Below are 16,848 nucleotides of genomic sequence, written 5' to 3' on the forward strand. Positions count from 1 at the left end.
AGTTAATTACTTGTATTTTTCCTATTGGAGTGAGCATTCTGCCTTTCCAAATAGACGAAGTAGTTTTGAAATTTTCCAAAATTCTTTCAAAATTGTTGGTATTGTAATAGTCATAGTTATAGGAGAAGTATATACCTAATATCTTAATCCCAGATTCATAAAAATCTATCAATTTCAGATTATATAGCTCAGTTCTCGCTTGGGTCATGTCCTCATGTGTGTCTTTCGGGCCTAGCCACCCTATTTCAGACTTCTCAAGGTTGATTTTAAGTGATGAATACTGCTCAAATACGTCAAACGCCTCTAAGTTTTTCATCAAGGAATTGTTATTTAAAAAATGTTGTATCATCAGCAAAAAGGGCCAATTTCGTCTCATTTTCACTTAACTTTATGCCAATTATTTCTTTATTTTGCCTCATCATTGTTGCCATTATTTCTATAACTATAATACGAACAATAAAGGCGAGATAGGGTCTCCCTGTTTAGTTCCTCTTTCTACATCAAAAAAGTATGTGGCAGTTCCATTATTCAAAATGCAGCTTTGTGTGCCTGAGAGTAACATACGAATTCATTTTATGAACTGGTCTTCGAAACCAAAATGTTTTAATGTCGCGAAGATAAAATTATGCTCTATACGGTCAAAAGCATTCTCGAAATCTGCTGCAAAAAGGAGGCCCCATTAAATCCCCTATAAACCTTATTGGCTCGTCAATGTTGCTATCCTTAACATAAGCAGCCTGATTGGGATCGATGATAGTTGGCAAGATGTTAGCAAGCCTATTGGACAATGCTTTGCTACAAATTTTAACGTTGACATTGATTAACTTATTGGACGCCAATTCCTTAAATATCGTACATCCTTTCGAATTCCTTGTTTTTCAATTAATTTAATAATGGTTTGTTTTTGTAAAGTTGTAAGGTGACTCTTGTCCAGACCATCATTAAGACATTCCACAAGTAATGTGCCTACAGTTTCCCTAAAAGTACAGTAAAACTCCTTTGTCAGACCATCATTACCTGGAGTTTTTAAATTACTCCTACTTTGAAGTGCGTCGTAACATTCCTTTTTTGTTAAAAAACCATTGCATTTTCTAGCTTCATCTTGAGTAATTTTTGGTGTTTTAACGTTTGCCAACATTTCTAAACATTCATCTTCTGATCGATCATTTTTGGATTTATATAATCTCTCAAAGTAATAAGCGACCAAAAGATTCTGGATTCTCTGTGGTTTCTTAATTTCATGATCATTCTCAGTTATTTTCCGTACATGTGTTTTGGCTCTATTACGCTTTTCAAGGGATAAGAAGTACTTGGTACTCTTTTCCCCTTCCTCGTACCATCTACATTTAAGTCTTAGAATGATACCTTCTGTTTTATAATTACTGTATTCATTTAATTCTCCTAATAATGTGTCATGTCTTTGTAAATGGTAATTATCTTTCACCCAGTCCCTTATCTCTTCAATTTGACGAATCTCTTCTTCTACTTTCACATATTTAGATCTTAGTTTTTTGCTCTAGCTTTTGAATATGCGATTGAAAACTTTCTTATTTCATATTTTATTAACTCCCACTTGCATTGTGGGTTTGTAATTCCTTCGTCTTTAGTGTTTTGTATTACTTTGTAGATCAAATCATTCACTTCTTTAATGTATTTATCTTCTTTCAAAAGAGAGTTGTTCAATTTCCAAAAAGAAGGACCACGGGGACCTTCATCAAATGATGATAGTTTCATAGATATAGCTGAATGGTCTGTCGAAGGAGCGAGTGTATCTTTAGAAGATTCAATAACAGGTTGCAAACTATTTGAAATGAAAAAATAATCAAGGCGTCTAGTGCCTTTAGACGTAGCTTTTCCTTGAGCTACCCCATTCCATGTGAATTGTTTAAGTTTTGGATTATGGGTTCTCCAGATGTCACACAGATCTAAATCTGAGCATAATGTATCTAATGTTTCTAAGGTCTTAATTTTAAGAGAGGGATTGCCTCCGGAGGCGTCCAGATCAATGTCGAAAATAATATTGAAATCTCCGCCCCAAATAATTGGCGTACAAATCGAGCTATCTAAAGAGTTAATATCAGCGATTAGCTTCTTAAGGGTTTCTAATTGACTCTTTTCGTCGTTCGGTTGATACGTATTGACTAAAATAAATTCACTACCTTGAATTTCTATCTCTAGTCATGACATATTTAATGGCGGACGAAAAATGATGAAAACGAGGACTAAGGCGATTCTGGACTAATAAAACTCTAACCTAGTTATAAATTAAACTTAGCAAAGCTTGTCTGGAGAGTAGTCTGGAGGTTCTTGGTTGTTTTGGTCTTCTAGCTCGGTCTTCCTGCTTGTCCTTGGTCTTGACTCTCTCTTGACTCTTGCTGACGCTAAGAACTGAACGGCAACTTCAGTTGAAGTAGAATGGAGTTTGAAGCTGAATGGTACTGACCTTTGAATGGGACCCTGGCTGGCTTCCTAATTTATATACGTTTAAATTCCAATTTATAACTTTTCTAGAACCTTTAAGTCACGTTATCTTTCTAGAACATTCTAGACTAATAATATATTGTAACGTTGTGCCTTTTCGTTTTATTCACTTATCATACTCCATACACAAACCAGTCGACTCACTCGCACACACTAGCCTCGTGCTCTGTTACATTTTGTCCCCCACTAGGGGAGGGGTACGTCAGTCTTTACACAACTCCCCTCTCTAAGAATCACTGTCTCAGTGCGGAAAATTACAAACATGTCAAAAAAACTAATGGTTGCATCAATTGCTTAAAAGTTCAAGTCTATAACTAATCAATCACAGTTCACAGTCTAACAGTTAACATTGTTTTGTTTTGTATTTTTTTTTACTCGACTTTCGCCTGTTTGGGCACTGGTCATCATGCTACACAAGATGTGCACAGTCTCATGTAGATGCAATCGAAATTGTTCAACTTTCCTGATAACTTGTCAGTTCCGTAACTGTAATTGACTTGTTAATGTTTACTGAGTCTTGAAATCTCCGAGTTATGTCTAATCCAATCACCAAATCTGTTTGTAGCTCTTACTGTTCTTTTCGGCCTTTTTCTTTTATCCTGTTCTTTGTCTTCCTTCTCTTTTTGATCTCTTTGCTGCTCTCTGAGATCTTTCTCTTCTTTCGATTGCCTTCGGGTTTCTTTTCTTCGAATTCCCTTTCTCTTTTCTTTCATCCTTCTTTCCTCTCTTTACTTCCTCTGCTACCAAATTTTCAATGGTGGACTAAGATATGGCTTGAGACGATCCACGTGAACTACCGTAGCGTTAGACCTGGCTGTCTTTTTAATCCTGTAGACGACATCCGACAGTGCAGCCACTACCAAGAAGGGTCTTTTCCAGGGACAGTCCAGCTTGTCGCTTCTGCCCTTCATCCTTCGAATATTGTGCAACCAAACACTTTCACCTACCTGGAGTTGCCTCAAGGCAAGCTTCTTGTCATAATTCCTTTTCTGTCTGGTTGCTGCTTGTTTCAGATGTCGTACATTGTCGAACGATTCAGCTAATCTTCTCCTAAGTGCCTCTGCGTACTCACCAGGTATTGGTGGTGCATCTGGAGTTTTCTCTGTTATTACATCTAGGGGTACTTCCACTTCGCGACCTAACATTAGCTGATTTGGAGTGTAGCCTGTACTGTCATGTACTGCTGAGCGGTATGCCATCATGCACATAGGAGGTTGGAGATCCCAGTATTTTTGGTCTTGTTGTAGTTTGCCGCGAAGCATCTCGATTAAGGTGCGATTAAATCTCTCCACCTGTCCGTCAGATTGAGGATGTAATGTGGTAGTTCTTGTCTTTTCAATGTCCAAAAGTGTACAAATTTCGGACATAACTTTAGACTCGAAGTTGGTCCCTTGATCGCTGTGTATTTGTCTTGGTACTCCAAATCTACACACAAATTCAGATACTACCTTTTCGGCGACTGTAGTTGCTGCTTGGTCAGGTATAGCACAACTTTCAGTCCATATAGTAAAATAATCAGAGATAGCCAAAATGTACCGATTACCTCTTTGTGTGACCGGCAAGGGTCCTAGGATGTCCATTGCAATCCTTTCCATGGGCGCTCCAACGATGTACTGTTTTAAGGGGGCACGTCGTTTCTTTCCTGGACTCTTCTTAGCTCCACATTCATGACAACGAGCGACCCATCTATAGACTTGAGCAGTTAGACCAGGCAAATCGAAGAGCAAGTGAGTCTTAAGAACACCACGATGGCTTGCTGTTGTGTGGTTGTGATGAGCCGCTAGTGCTTGTTCTCGTAGGTTACAGGGTAGCACAATCTGATATGTCAATTCATCTCCGCTCTCACTTTTCCATTTCCGGTAGAGAACAGCATCTTGTACCTTCAGACGGTCCCACTGGGCCCAAGCTGTGGAGGTGGTATTTTCTTGTGATGCTTATTCCCAAGAAGGGCGCTCGCTAGAAGATCAGCTCGATAAAAATCATAAGTGTAGGGTCAGCCATTTGTTGCTGTGCCAAGTACTGGTAGGTCCATTCAGGCTCAATCTTAACAGTACATGCGGTAACTCGAGGTTCCTTCACGTTATTTGATGGTTGACTCAGCTGTTCATCAATGTCCGTAACCGACGGGTGACCAGACAAGTCTGTCTGTGTTCCAACTTCAACTGTAGTTAAACCTTTTGTGTGGTTCTGACACCATCTGCATCTTTCTGTGCAAGGTATTCGGGACATTGCATCACCATTGCAGTGCTGCTGTCCTTGACGGTACACGATGTCATAGTCAAAGGTGCTGAGGAGGGCAACCCAACGAGCCAGTTGACCTTCAGGTTCCTTAGTTTTCAAGATAGATCTCAATGGTGCATAGTCAGTTCGAACCGTAAACTTGCTGATCTGTAAGTAGTGCTTGTATCGTTCCATAAATTCCACGATAGCCAAAAGTTCCTTTCGCGTAGTGCAGTAGTTACGTTCTGACTTAGAGAGAGTGCAACAAGAGAATGCTACAGGCCTTTCGACACCGTCCTGTGTCTGTGACAAAACACACCCGATGCCGTGATTACTGGCATCGGTATCAAGAATGAAGGGTGCGTCCATCCTTGGATAAACTAAAACTGGTGAGTTAGTCAACAACTGTTTTAATTGGTCAAAAGCATGCTGACAGTCACTGGTTCATTGGAATTGCTTCAACTTGTGTTCAGTAAGTTGATACAATGGTTTGGCAACTGAAGCAAAACCAGGAACAAAACGCCTGTAGCATGATGCTAATCCAAGAAAACCTCTTTTACCTCTGTTGGTGATTCAGGTACTGGCCAGTTAGTAGTCTTTTCCTCCTTGCGGGGATCAGTTTTAACTCCATCTTCGCTTACCACGTGACCTAAGTATTCGGTCTCCTTCATGAACAGATCACACTTCTTGGGTTTTAGTTTCAGGCCTGCTGATTCCACTCTCTCAAGAACGTCTTCCAGTCGTGTCAAATGTTCCTGAAAAGAACTTGCAAAAATGATCACATCATCTAAATAACATAAACAAATCTTAAACTTTATTCTCTTAAGGACTAGTATCATAAGTCGTTCAAATGTTTCTGGTGCATTGGTTAGGCCCATTGGCATGACATTCCAGTGGAAGTGTCCACTTTGGGTAGAAAATGCTGTTTTCTCCTTTGTTTCAGTGTCCATGGCATCCTGCCAATAACCTGACGCCATATCAATTTTAGAAAACCATTGAGCTCCAGACAAACAATCAAGAGAATCATCAACTCTTGGGAGTGGAAAAGCATCCCTAACTGTTATATTGTTAAGCTGTCTGTAATGAATGCATAATATCTGAGTCCCATCCTTCTTGGTGACTAGTACAACACTTGATGACCAAGGGCTTGTTAATTCTTCTATCATCCCTTTCTTCAACAGACGATCCACTTGTTGTTCAATTTCTGGCTGGTGCTGTGCGGCGAAGTGGTTGTCGAAAGGGTGCTGCAGAACCAGCATTAATGTGATGTTGGATTAGATCGCTCCTTCCGAGGTCACTGTCCGAGAGAGCAAACACGTGTTGATAGATCAAGAGTAACTGTTTAACCTGCTTTTGTTCAGCGTCATTGAGAAATGTGCTACTTCGAGACAGTAAATCATTCAATGGCTTGGGCAATTCACCTTCACTGTCCATTTCCGTCTCATCATGTTTTCCATCACCAATTTCAAAATCGTCAACTCTTTGAACTGTAGTGTTTGATTGGATTGTCTGTGGCTCATCTGTCAGATTAAGAATTCTCAAACGAACAGTGTCTGACTTACTAGCGTCTATCAGTGTACGAGTAATACAAAGTCCCTTATTTAGTAGGTTAGAGTTATTGCTTGGCTCTATGACACGCAAGTCTTATTGCATTGCTCTACGGTTAACATCATCAAATTTTCCAAGCTTCTTCAAGTGTCTACGAACAATAATTTCAGAGCTAGGCGGAATTACAATTGAACGTCGCAGTATACATCTACAACTTAGTGGTTGATTTTCATGGTCAACACAATCCACTTGCTCGCCATCGATAATTAATAACCCCTGACAACATCAACAATTGAATTTGCTTCAGAGAGGACATCCATACCCAGTATAGCTTGGTCTGTTATATCAGCAATAAGAACATTGACATTCATAATTGCTTCCCAATTGAAACAGTTCCTAAACATGAACCACAAATGTCGATCTTCTTTTCATCAGCTAGAAAAAAATCAGTGTTTTGATTGTCGTACTTCTTGATAACTGTTCAGCAATGTCGCGTGACAGAATTGATTTCACTGCACCAGTGTCTACTAGCCAGTTTACACACATGTTGTTGATAAAACCTTTAACGTACAAATTAAACCATACATATTCCTTAATGAAACTCGTAACTTATTTGATGTATTGTCACTGTTATCTTGTTGCCCTTCTTCGTGACACAGACGTTCACCAGGGCATTCGGGAGGGCCTTCTTCTCGTTTTCCTGGTGTTGTTTCCATGACGAACAATCACGTCAAAGGTAACCTTTAGCTTTGCAGAACCAGCATTCGACTACTTGTGTCTCCTGTCTTCCTCTTGTTGGAGTTCCAGATGGATAGGCCTTTGTAGGGCTCTCCTTGCTTTCACTAGTTACTAATTTCTGTAATAGCCCCGACAGTTCGTATAGCCGCTTCTGTTGGGCTTCCTGTTGTGATTTTATTTCATCGAGTTTTCCCGTGTGGTGTTGGCGGGCTCCTGTGGTGCATTTGCTGTTTCATTTGATCGTGTTTCGTTCACTTTTTCCATTCGAACATAGTTAGTAGATGGACTAAGCTTAGAAGTTGGTTTTCTTAGATCACTTTCCCTCTGTCTAAAGGCTTCCAAATCACACGCCAAAGCTAGCGCAATGTCTAGGCTTCTGGGCTTATCACGTCGTAATTTCATGCGATCGTCTTGATCACCAATGGCGTCAATAAAATGTTGAACACAGAATCGTTCTTGAGCTGCTGGGGGAAGATCTTGATTTTCCAGCCTGCACATATCTCTTATGTTGACGGCTAAACTCTTGAAACTTTCCCCTTCTTATTGTCGGTGGTTGTTCAGACGTACTTGATGTAATTCTTAGATATAACTAGCTAAAAACTAGTGTGAGCTGCGTCGGTGTTTCTAATGAAACAGTAATGATGAAAAGGTAAATTATACACCGTGAAAACATCTTTTCACGGTGTATAATTTACCTTTTCATCATTATTGATGTAATTCTTGTTGAGTTTCAAATCCAAAACATGTCTCAAAACGCGCCACTAACTTGTGAAAAGTTCTGCAGACATTCCATGAAGCAGTTTTTGTGCTTCTTCTTGCAAAGATGCGGACAGAAATATTGCTGATTCCTCTTCATTCCATTCATTAACAATTGAGCATCGTTTGAAATGTGTTAGATAGTCTCGAGGTGAGAAGCTACCATCATAGTCGTCTGGTAGCTTTACTGCCTTACGAAACTTATTGCTTTTCGTGTTAGAAAAAGTAGTAAACACGTTTGAATTACCGTAGTGAACTTCAACGTGAAACGCGTTATTTGTAGCTGACGGTTGAAGTGGATTGTCGTCGCTTAGGAATGGATTTCTTGATCGTTGTGGTGTATTTGGATTTCCTACGTTGCGATGTGACTGAGGCCACTGAAATTCACGTAATTCATCGCGAAAATTCGTAAACGGATTCCACGTAGTTCTCGTCCATGCTGCCACCAGTGTAACGTTGTGCCTCTTTGATTTATTCACTTATCATAATCCATACACAAACCAGTTGACTCACTCGCACACACTAGCCTCTTGCTCTGTTGCATTTTGTCCCCCACTAGGGAAGGGGTACGTCAGTCGCTACAATGTGTTTACAAAGGAAATGGAAATTTCTAGAACTCTCGAATACTTCCTAATTTACATGGAACTTTCTAGAATCTTCTAAATTAAACTAAACATGATAATAGGCACGTCGGCCATCATAGAGTTATGCAAGGAGAATCGTAAGGGCCTCCTCCTCCTCCTCCTCCTCCTCAGCATCAGTATCAGCATCAGCATCAAAACGCAATGGAAAAAGGCTCAAAAACTCGCTCATTCGTTGTATGATACTTCACAACTCATGAATAAAAACCATACGCCAGCACTCCCATGAACTAATCTCTATACACTGCATGCGTATTTATGTGGTGTTAATAACCAAACGCAGTGGTCTAAACTAATCAATTCTTAGTTTTATTGCAAATTGCTATAAATTTTATTCATATATTTTTCCGCAGTCTATACGGTTCGAACAAATAACCTGTCAGGAGTAATCGAAAGTCCAGGTTACCCACAGTACATGAGGCAGGTGAACTACCAGTGGACGTTTTCAAATTCCGTCGCCAATGCACAAGTGGCTGTGTACTTCGACAACATTGATTTAAGACGATATCATGGCGGGTAGGTATGAGTGTTTTTGCCCGAACAGTTTAGAACCAGGTTATTAAAATACGAAGTCGGATAATATGAAAAGCTTTTCTGCCAATAAAACTCGTCTGACTTGTTTGTGTTGAATGATTCACAGAATGAGCAAGATAACCGTTGTAGATTCAAGGAACACTAATTTTCTTAGTGTACAAAACCAGAGGCACCATCCAGTTGGGTTTTTGATAACCAACCCTCCATTGATGATCAGTTTCTATTCTTCATATCAATCAAGAATTGGCCATAGTGGCAATGGCATTCGTATGCGATATTTTGTCTTCAGTGGATCGGATAAACAAAGTAGGTAGATAAAAGATAAAACTGCTTTTATTTCCTTTCTAGAGTTGTAGAGCTCAAGAAATTTTATTGGAATTTAGATTTTTGTTAGATATGGTATAAAATAATTTTAAAAATGCCTTCTTGTAATATGCAATTAAAGTAACAGTTGTACGTAAGCGGTTGGTGACCCTGAGAGAAAGGGAAAGTTTGCTCGTGGATATATATTCTAGGAATAGAAGAGTTGCTCCATAAAATGGCATGTTTAAAATAGTTATGACTAATAATTAAAAATAAATATATTTCTTCAGCTCCGTGTTCGGAAAAATTCAACTTGACGGTTACAGACGTTGAGTCTGGTAGAATCAACATTTCTTGGACATCTCTGAACACCGATCCACACACCAACGTTTCTGATGACCCTACGTATTTGGTGTTTTACAACTCTACTGCAAAAGGCATCAATAATTTTACCATAGTAACCAACTTGACATCAGCTGTGATAGACTATCTTTCTTTCAACGCATGGTATTCGATAGAAGTGGTTGCCTTTTTCTATGGCTCGAACAACGTCGAACGAGCATGTCCTGTACTAGTAAAGACGGCAGACAAATGTAGGTGTATCTTCATTGTTAAATTATAAACATGCTTTCTTTTTGTTTTTCTTTATGTTCTCATCAAATTACGATAACTAATATTTCAATTGATGCCCTGTTCTCCTTGATTAAGCCATACAATAGATAGCTAGATATATTTTGATAGACATTCAGTAATGAATTGAATAGGTAAAAATGATTTCCAGTACTTAGTCATGTAATATCATTTACTTTAATCAGTGAGAGTACGTCTTGGTGGCGGAGAAGCACCGAACGAGGGACGCGTAGAAGTCTACTACAGCGGAAAATGGGGTACCGTATGCAAAGAGCATTGGGACATGAACGATGCTAATGTGGTGTGTCGATCACTGGGTCTACCTTCTGCAAGTTACAGTTTTTCTCACGCCTACCAATTTGCAAGTGGGTACAAAAGTTCATGGATGACACGATTACAGTGTTCAGGAAGAGAGAGTAGTCTAGCACACTGTAAGCACGCAGGATGGGGAAAGACACCCTCTTGGTGCAGATACCATGACTACCATGCTGCAGTGGTATGCGGACATCCACCAGGTAATGCTCTGCTGTATACAATTTTTACTTATTGAAAATAAAAAATAAAAAAAATAAAAACAACTAAAGTTCATCGTTTTCATTATCATTTGAGATTGAATTTATAAAGTTATTGCTAATGACTACAAAACGTATAGCATTATATGCTTCTTTAGATTGCGAGTCTATCAAGAATGAAATGCATCTGGCCAAATTGACGCAGACTTAATTCATTACCAATTAATGCTATCAACTTTAATGACATTTTCTCGCAGTCAATAAGATAGGAATAAATGACCTGTCAGGAGTGATCCAAAGTCCAGGTTACCCACAGTACATGAGACAGTCGCACTACCAGTGGACGTTTTCATCTTCCATCGCCGATGCACAAGTGGCTGTGTACTTTGACAACATTGATTTAAGACGATATTATGGCGGGTAGGTATGAGTGTCTTTGCCTGTACACCTTAAAACCAAATTACTACAATACGATGTCGGATAAATATGAAAAGCTCTTCCACCATTTGAACTCATCACTATTAGATGAGTTTGGGAGTTACGTGCCTGCTCGGTGATTTGAGAGGGGCCTGGCACATAGAATAGAATAGTAGAATAGAATAATGTATTTAATGTGAAATAACACAGGGAGTGGTCGCCCAATCTCCCGAGCCAGAGGCTCATGTTAAAAAGTGCTTGACAAGAACAACAACAAAAATGTATACGATAAGAATTTAAAATCTACACACAATAAATAATAAGAGCTATATTAAATTCATAATAATCTATATAGATTTATATATTTATATTTATCGAAAAACTATTTTAAAACCCTAATCCTAGAAAATTCATAAAATCTAGATCGAAATATAAAAGGGAGAAAAAATATTTAAAGACATTTGTGGCATTGGCATCCAACTAGGTTAGATTTATTGATATACTTTCGAGAAATAGAAACTGATTTAGCCGACTTAGTTGCAACGGGTAGCTGATTCCAAATACGAGAGATAATGTGGGAAAAGGAGTTATGTAAATATTGACTATTATAAGAGTACTGTACAACGTTACTGCTACCCCTAAGATTATATGAAATTTCGCGCGGCTAGAAAAAATTAGAAATATACGCTGGCCCATTTTGTTTTACGCATTTAAAAAATGTAACTAATGATTACTCTAGTCGCCTATGTTCTAATTTGCGCATGGAGGCAAGTTTGAGTACTGCCACATAATCTACATTATTGCCCAGATTCAGTAAGGTTCTAAGACCATAATATTTAGCATATTCTAGTTTCTTGCTAAGAGTTCTACCAATGCCTAGTAATATTGGACTACAATATTCAAGATGAGGTAGTACATATGCATTATACAATTTCAGCAAAACGTCAGCGGGCGCTAGACGCTTAAGGCGACGCAGGGCTGCGGTCTTAGCATACGCTTTTTTCAATATTTCATCTACATGTGATTGAAATGACAAACGATTATCTAATGTTACACCTAGGATTCTTAGACTGTTCTGGACTTAGTTTCTAACATATCATTAGATAACTTTAGCGCATAATCATAACTAGACTGTCCAAGAACCATTGTTTGCGTTTTGTCACTGTTTATGTATAGAAAGTTACAATTGAGCCAATCGGACAACTTGATAATGTCCTGGTTGAGGGAGTACTCTAGGACAGCTGGACATACATCAGATCCGTATTGTGTAGTAAAGTATTGTATCCGCGTAAAGGCGTAAGGATGACTTTATATCAATGTCGTTGAAATCATTCATGAAGATATTAAACAAAAGAGGACTTAGTAGACTTCCCTGAGGTACTCCGCAGCGGAGAGGCAACCAATCTGAGTAAACTCCATTTCATTTGACCCTTTGTTTGCATCCATCGGGTCCACAAGCTTTCTTTCCATTCAATTTCAGTAGTAGATCTGCAATAGTTCCACTATCGATTTGTTGAAATGAAAAATCAAGTTGATAAGATTTCCTTCTAATTGCTTTTATGATTTTGACAAAGCCCCGTCATTAATTTTAGGATCTGTAAAGAAGTCGTTGAAGATTGAACTTGGTTCAGCCGCGATCTTCCCATCATCGATAAGATGTATATTACTTTCTGTCGTACCTTTTCCGTTTGGTAGTAAAGGTTTCATTTTTTTTCAAAAACGACCAACAGAATGTCCAGATGATGATAAGGAGGTTGCATCTAGACAAAAATCTTTCACCGCATTTCTTTTTAATGCTGTAACTATATTTTGTAATTAGACCAATTTGCATCTGTTATATCTCGCCGGAATTTCTTGTAAAGGCGGTTTCTTAAGCGTATTTGTTTCTTGATGTTAGGGTTAATCCATGGCAATTGATTGTCCCGTAATCTTATTCGATGTACTGGTGCATGAGTGTCAAGGACTTGTTTATACAGACTTGAATAGTGTGACCAAATATCATCGGCGCTATCATAGACGTAAGAGCTGTCCCAGGGGACATTTTTGAGATCAGAAAGAAAGGCTCCCTGATCAAAGTTCTTTAATGATCTAAATTCAATTGTTCTCGCTTTAGGTTTAGGAAGCCTTTGTTTTCTCACCATGAACACTAAGTCGTGGTCACTAATTCCCAATTGTAAAGTTCCACTGATTACATGCCTTTCAGGAGCGGTAGCAGGCGCATATCAAAAACCAGTTATTTCCACAGCCTTTAACATCAAAGCACTTAGATTCTATTCCTTCGGGTTCAAGCTTTACTTGGCGACGTGCTATAATAGCTGATTGTATATAAACAAGTAAACCACCAGCGCCTTTTTTCCTGTCCTGACGGATGATACGATAGTGAGCTAGGAACAGAACCATCGATTTTACTTTCACTTACGAAGAAAATATCAAATGCACAGCGATTGAGTAGGTTTATGACTTCGTCTGGTTTATTCAAAGATGCTATTTATATTCAGATGACCAATCTTTAAATTGTTCTTGTAATAGCCGTTGATATTCGCGGTAAACCACTCGATAGGAGATTGTGTCAATGAGTCCAAATCGCTATTTGTAGAACCATCAATCAATAGAGAGTTATCCATTTAGAATTCAGCAAGGAGCTCATCTGTAGATAGCGTTGAAAACGGTAAAACTGATAAATAACAGGCTGTACATTTCCATTGTGCAGATGTTCCTGACTCGGTAAAGTTTTTGCATTGTTTAACTGTTATTCTACCACATTTGATGTGGAAATTACCACTACAAGAAGAACAACATATCGCTCGATGGTTGATGGCAGTCGGAGTTGTACAGTCGGGACATTTCGCCCGGTTATTATCACTAGGATTTCTCTCCACATCGCCAGCAATCAACAGGAGAATACCATGGACAGCTACGGAATTTGAATAGTATTTAATTTTTCGTGGAAGGAACTTTCTTTGCCATACACGAAGGGTAAACGTTGACATCGACGTAGTACCAAGATGGCCAGCATCTTCCCACGGAATGTCAAGAGATAAAGGCAAAACCATCAACTGCCGTTACAAGAATAAAATCGAGGCCAGTATAAGTAAGACCCATGATTAGAACTTCGATAGGAATGATTTCTTTTGCAATTATTCGAGCCATTAATCAAAAAAAGGTACAATAATACGGAGCTCAGAAAACGTGGCCGAAAGCCATTTTAACGGTCATCATAAAATCGCGGTAACCATGGCAACTATGTCACAACTCACTTTGAACCTGTCACACTAACGCCCTGGTCAGTGGAATACTTACCTATAAATACCTACCATAGGGAGGGAAGGCGGGAAAAAAACTAAATAGCGTTTAGCGTGTGGTCGCCAGAGGCTAGCGATAGCGAATATCGTAATGCAAACGATTCTGGAAGAATCTCAGGTCAAGCTAGCCCGATCACATGGATAGCGTGCGATCAAGTTGACACATTAGCAATAAATAGCGTTGATCGATATCGCGGTAATTACCAATCAAATAGCTCGGCGCTGCTGATGACCAAAGATAATGCTAGCGTAATCACCAGAATAGCGTGTGATTGTAATAGCGTGTGTTTAACGTATATAGGTGGGTCGAGCCTAACTTTGCCTAAATTTCATTTAACCACATTAAATCTCGCCTGACTTGTCTGTGTTTTTGCAAAAAACTGTTTCACAGATTGAGCAAGATAACCGTTGTAGATTCAAGGAACACTAGTTTTCTTAGTGTGCAAAACCAGAGGCACCATCCAGTTGGGTTTTTGATAACCAACCCTCCATTGATGATCAGTTTCTATTCTTCTCATAAATCGAGAATTGGCCGTAGTGGCAATGGCATCCTTATGCGATATTTTGTCTTCAGTGGATCGGATGAAGAAAGTAAGTAGATAAATGATAAAACTGCTTTTATTTTCTTTGTAGAGATCAAGTAATTTTATTGGAAGTTTAGATTTTTGTTAGATATCGTGTAAGTGAATTGAAAAAAAAAAAGTTTTTTTTGTAATATGCAATTAAAGTAACAGTTGTACGTAAGCGTTTGGTGACCCTTAGAGAAAGGGAAAGTTTGCTCGTGGATATATATTCTTGGAATAGAAGAGTTGCTCCATAAAATAGCATGTTTAAAATAGTTATGACTAATAATTAAAAATAAATATATTTCTTCAGGTCCGTGTTCGGAAAAATTCATCTTGACGGTCACAGGCGTTGAATCTGGTAGAATCAACATTTCTTGGACATCTCTGACAACCTATCCACACACCAACTTTTCTGGTGACCCTACGTATTTGGTGTTTTACAACTCTACTGCAAAAGGCATCAATAATTTTACCCTGATAACCAACTGGACATCAGCTGTGATTGACTATCTTTCTTTTAACGCATGGTATTCGATAGAAGTGGTTGCCTTTTTCTATGGCTCGAACAACATCGAACGAGCATGTCCTGTACTAGTAAAGACGGAAGACAAATGTAGGTGTATCTTCATTGTTAAAGAATGGTCTTGCTTTCCTTTTGTTTTTCTTTATGTTCTCATCAAATTACGATAACTAATATTTCAATTGATGCTCTGTTCTCCTTTATTAAGCCATACAATAGATAGCTAGATATATTTTGATAGACATTCAGTAATGAATTGAATAGGATAAAAATGATTTCCAGTACTTAGTCATGTAATATTATTTACTCTAATCAGTGAGAGTACGTCTTGTTGGCGGAGAGTCACCGAACGAGGGACGCCTTGAAGTCTACTACAGCGGAAAATGGGGTACCGTATGCAATGAGTATTGGGACATGAACGATGCTAATGTGGTGTGTCGATCACTGGGTCTACCTGCTGCAAGTTATAGTTTTTCTCACGCCTACCAATTTGCAAGTGGGTACAAAAGTTCATGGATGACACGATTACAGTGTTCAGGAAGAGAGAGTAGTCTAGCAGACTGTAACCACGCAGGATGGGGAAAGACACCCTCTTGGTGCAGATATTATTACTACCATGCTGCAGTGGTATGTGGACATCCACCAGGTAATGCTGTGCTGTATACAATTTTTACTTATTGAAATTAAAAAAAAAAAATAGATTAAAGTTTATCGTTTTTATTATCATTTGAGATTTGAATTTTTAAAATTATTGCTAATGACTACAAAACGTATAGCATTACATGCTTCTTTAGATTGCAAGTCTATCAAGAATGAAATGCATCTGTCCAAATTGACGCAGACTCAGTTCATTACCAATTAATGCTATCAACTTTAATGACATTTTCTCGCAGTCAATAAGATAGGAATAAATGACCTGTCAGGAGTGATCCAAAGTCCAGGTTACCCACAGTACATGAGACAGTCGCACTACCAGTGGACGTTTTCATCTTCCATCGCCGATGAACAAGTGGCTGTGTACTTTGACAACATTGATTTAAGACGATATTATGGCGGGTAGGTATGAGTGTTTCTGCTTGAACACCTGAGAAGCAAATTATTACAATACAAAATCGGATAAATATGAAAAGCTTTCCGCCAATTGAACTCATCACTATTAGATGAGCTTGGGGTTAGGTGCCTGTTCGGTGGTTTGAGAGAGACCTGGCACATAAAATCGCGGTAATCATGGCAACTCTGTCACAACTCACTTTGAACCTGTCACACTAACGCACTGGTCAGTGGAATACTTACCTATAATTACCTACCATAGGGAGGGAGGGCGGGAAAAAACTAAATAGCGTTTAGCGTGTGGTCGCCAGAGGCTAGCGATAGCGAATATCGTAATGCAAACGATTCTGGAAGAATCTTAGGTCAAGCTAGCCTGATCACATGGATAGCGTGCGATCGAGTTGACACATTAGCAATAAATAACGTTGATCGATATCGCGGTAGTTATTGATCAAATAGTTTGGCGCTGCTGATGACCAAAGATAGCGTGTGATTGTAATAGCGTGTGTTTAACGTAAATAGGCGGCTAGCGGGCAGTCAACAATTTGAAACAGCGGTTATCGTAGACTTTTACACAGATCGAGGCTAACTTTGCCTAAATTTCATTTAACCACATTAAATCTCGTCTGA

At 38.9% G+C, this 16,848-nt stretch overlaps 1 protein-coding gene and 1 pseudogene across 1 annotated transcript in view; one reads left to right on the top strand and one right to left on the bottom strand.

The window, feature by feature from the left end:
* Positions 1-16,848, top strand: part of LOC116286566 (uncharacterized) — a 72,951-nt gene that overhangs the window by 12,288 nt on the left and 43,815 nt on the right. The window contains exons 3-11 of the mRNA XM_089025448.1: positions 8,738-8,900; positions 9,025-9,224; positions 9,512-9,814; positions 10,037-10,366; positions 10,621-10,783; positions 14,474-14,673; positions 14,959-15,261; positions 15,485-15,814; positions 16,062-16,224. Of these exons, the coding sequence (XP_088881574.1) occupies positions 8,738-8,900; positions 9,025-9,224; positions 9,512-9,814; positions 10,037-10,366; positions 10,621-10,783; positions 14,474-14,673; positions 14,959-15,261; positions 15,485-15,814; positions 16,062-16,224 (2,155 nt within the window). The remainder of the gene's footprint in view (positions 1-8,737; positions 8,901-9,024; positions 9,225-9,511; positions 9,815-10,036; positions 10,367-10,620; positions 10,784-14,473; positions 14,674-14,958; positions 15,262-15,484; positions 15,815-16,061; positions 16,225-16,848) is intronic.
* Positions 11,006-13,002, bottom strand: LOC148904292 (uncharacterized; annotated as a pseudogene).

The sequence above is a fragment of the Actinia tenebrosa genome, unplaced genomic scaffold, assembly GCF_029948245.1.
Source record: "Actinia tenebrosa isolate PJP-AT-01 unplaced genomic scaffold, QUT_ActTen_1.0 utg344__unscaffolded, whole genome shotgun sequence".
NCBI classification, from domain to species: Eukaryota; Metazoa; Cnidaria; class Anthozoa; order Actiniaria; family Actiniidae; genus Actinia; species Actinia tenebrosa.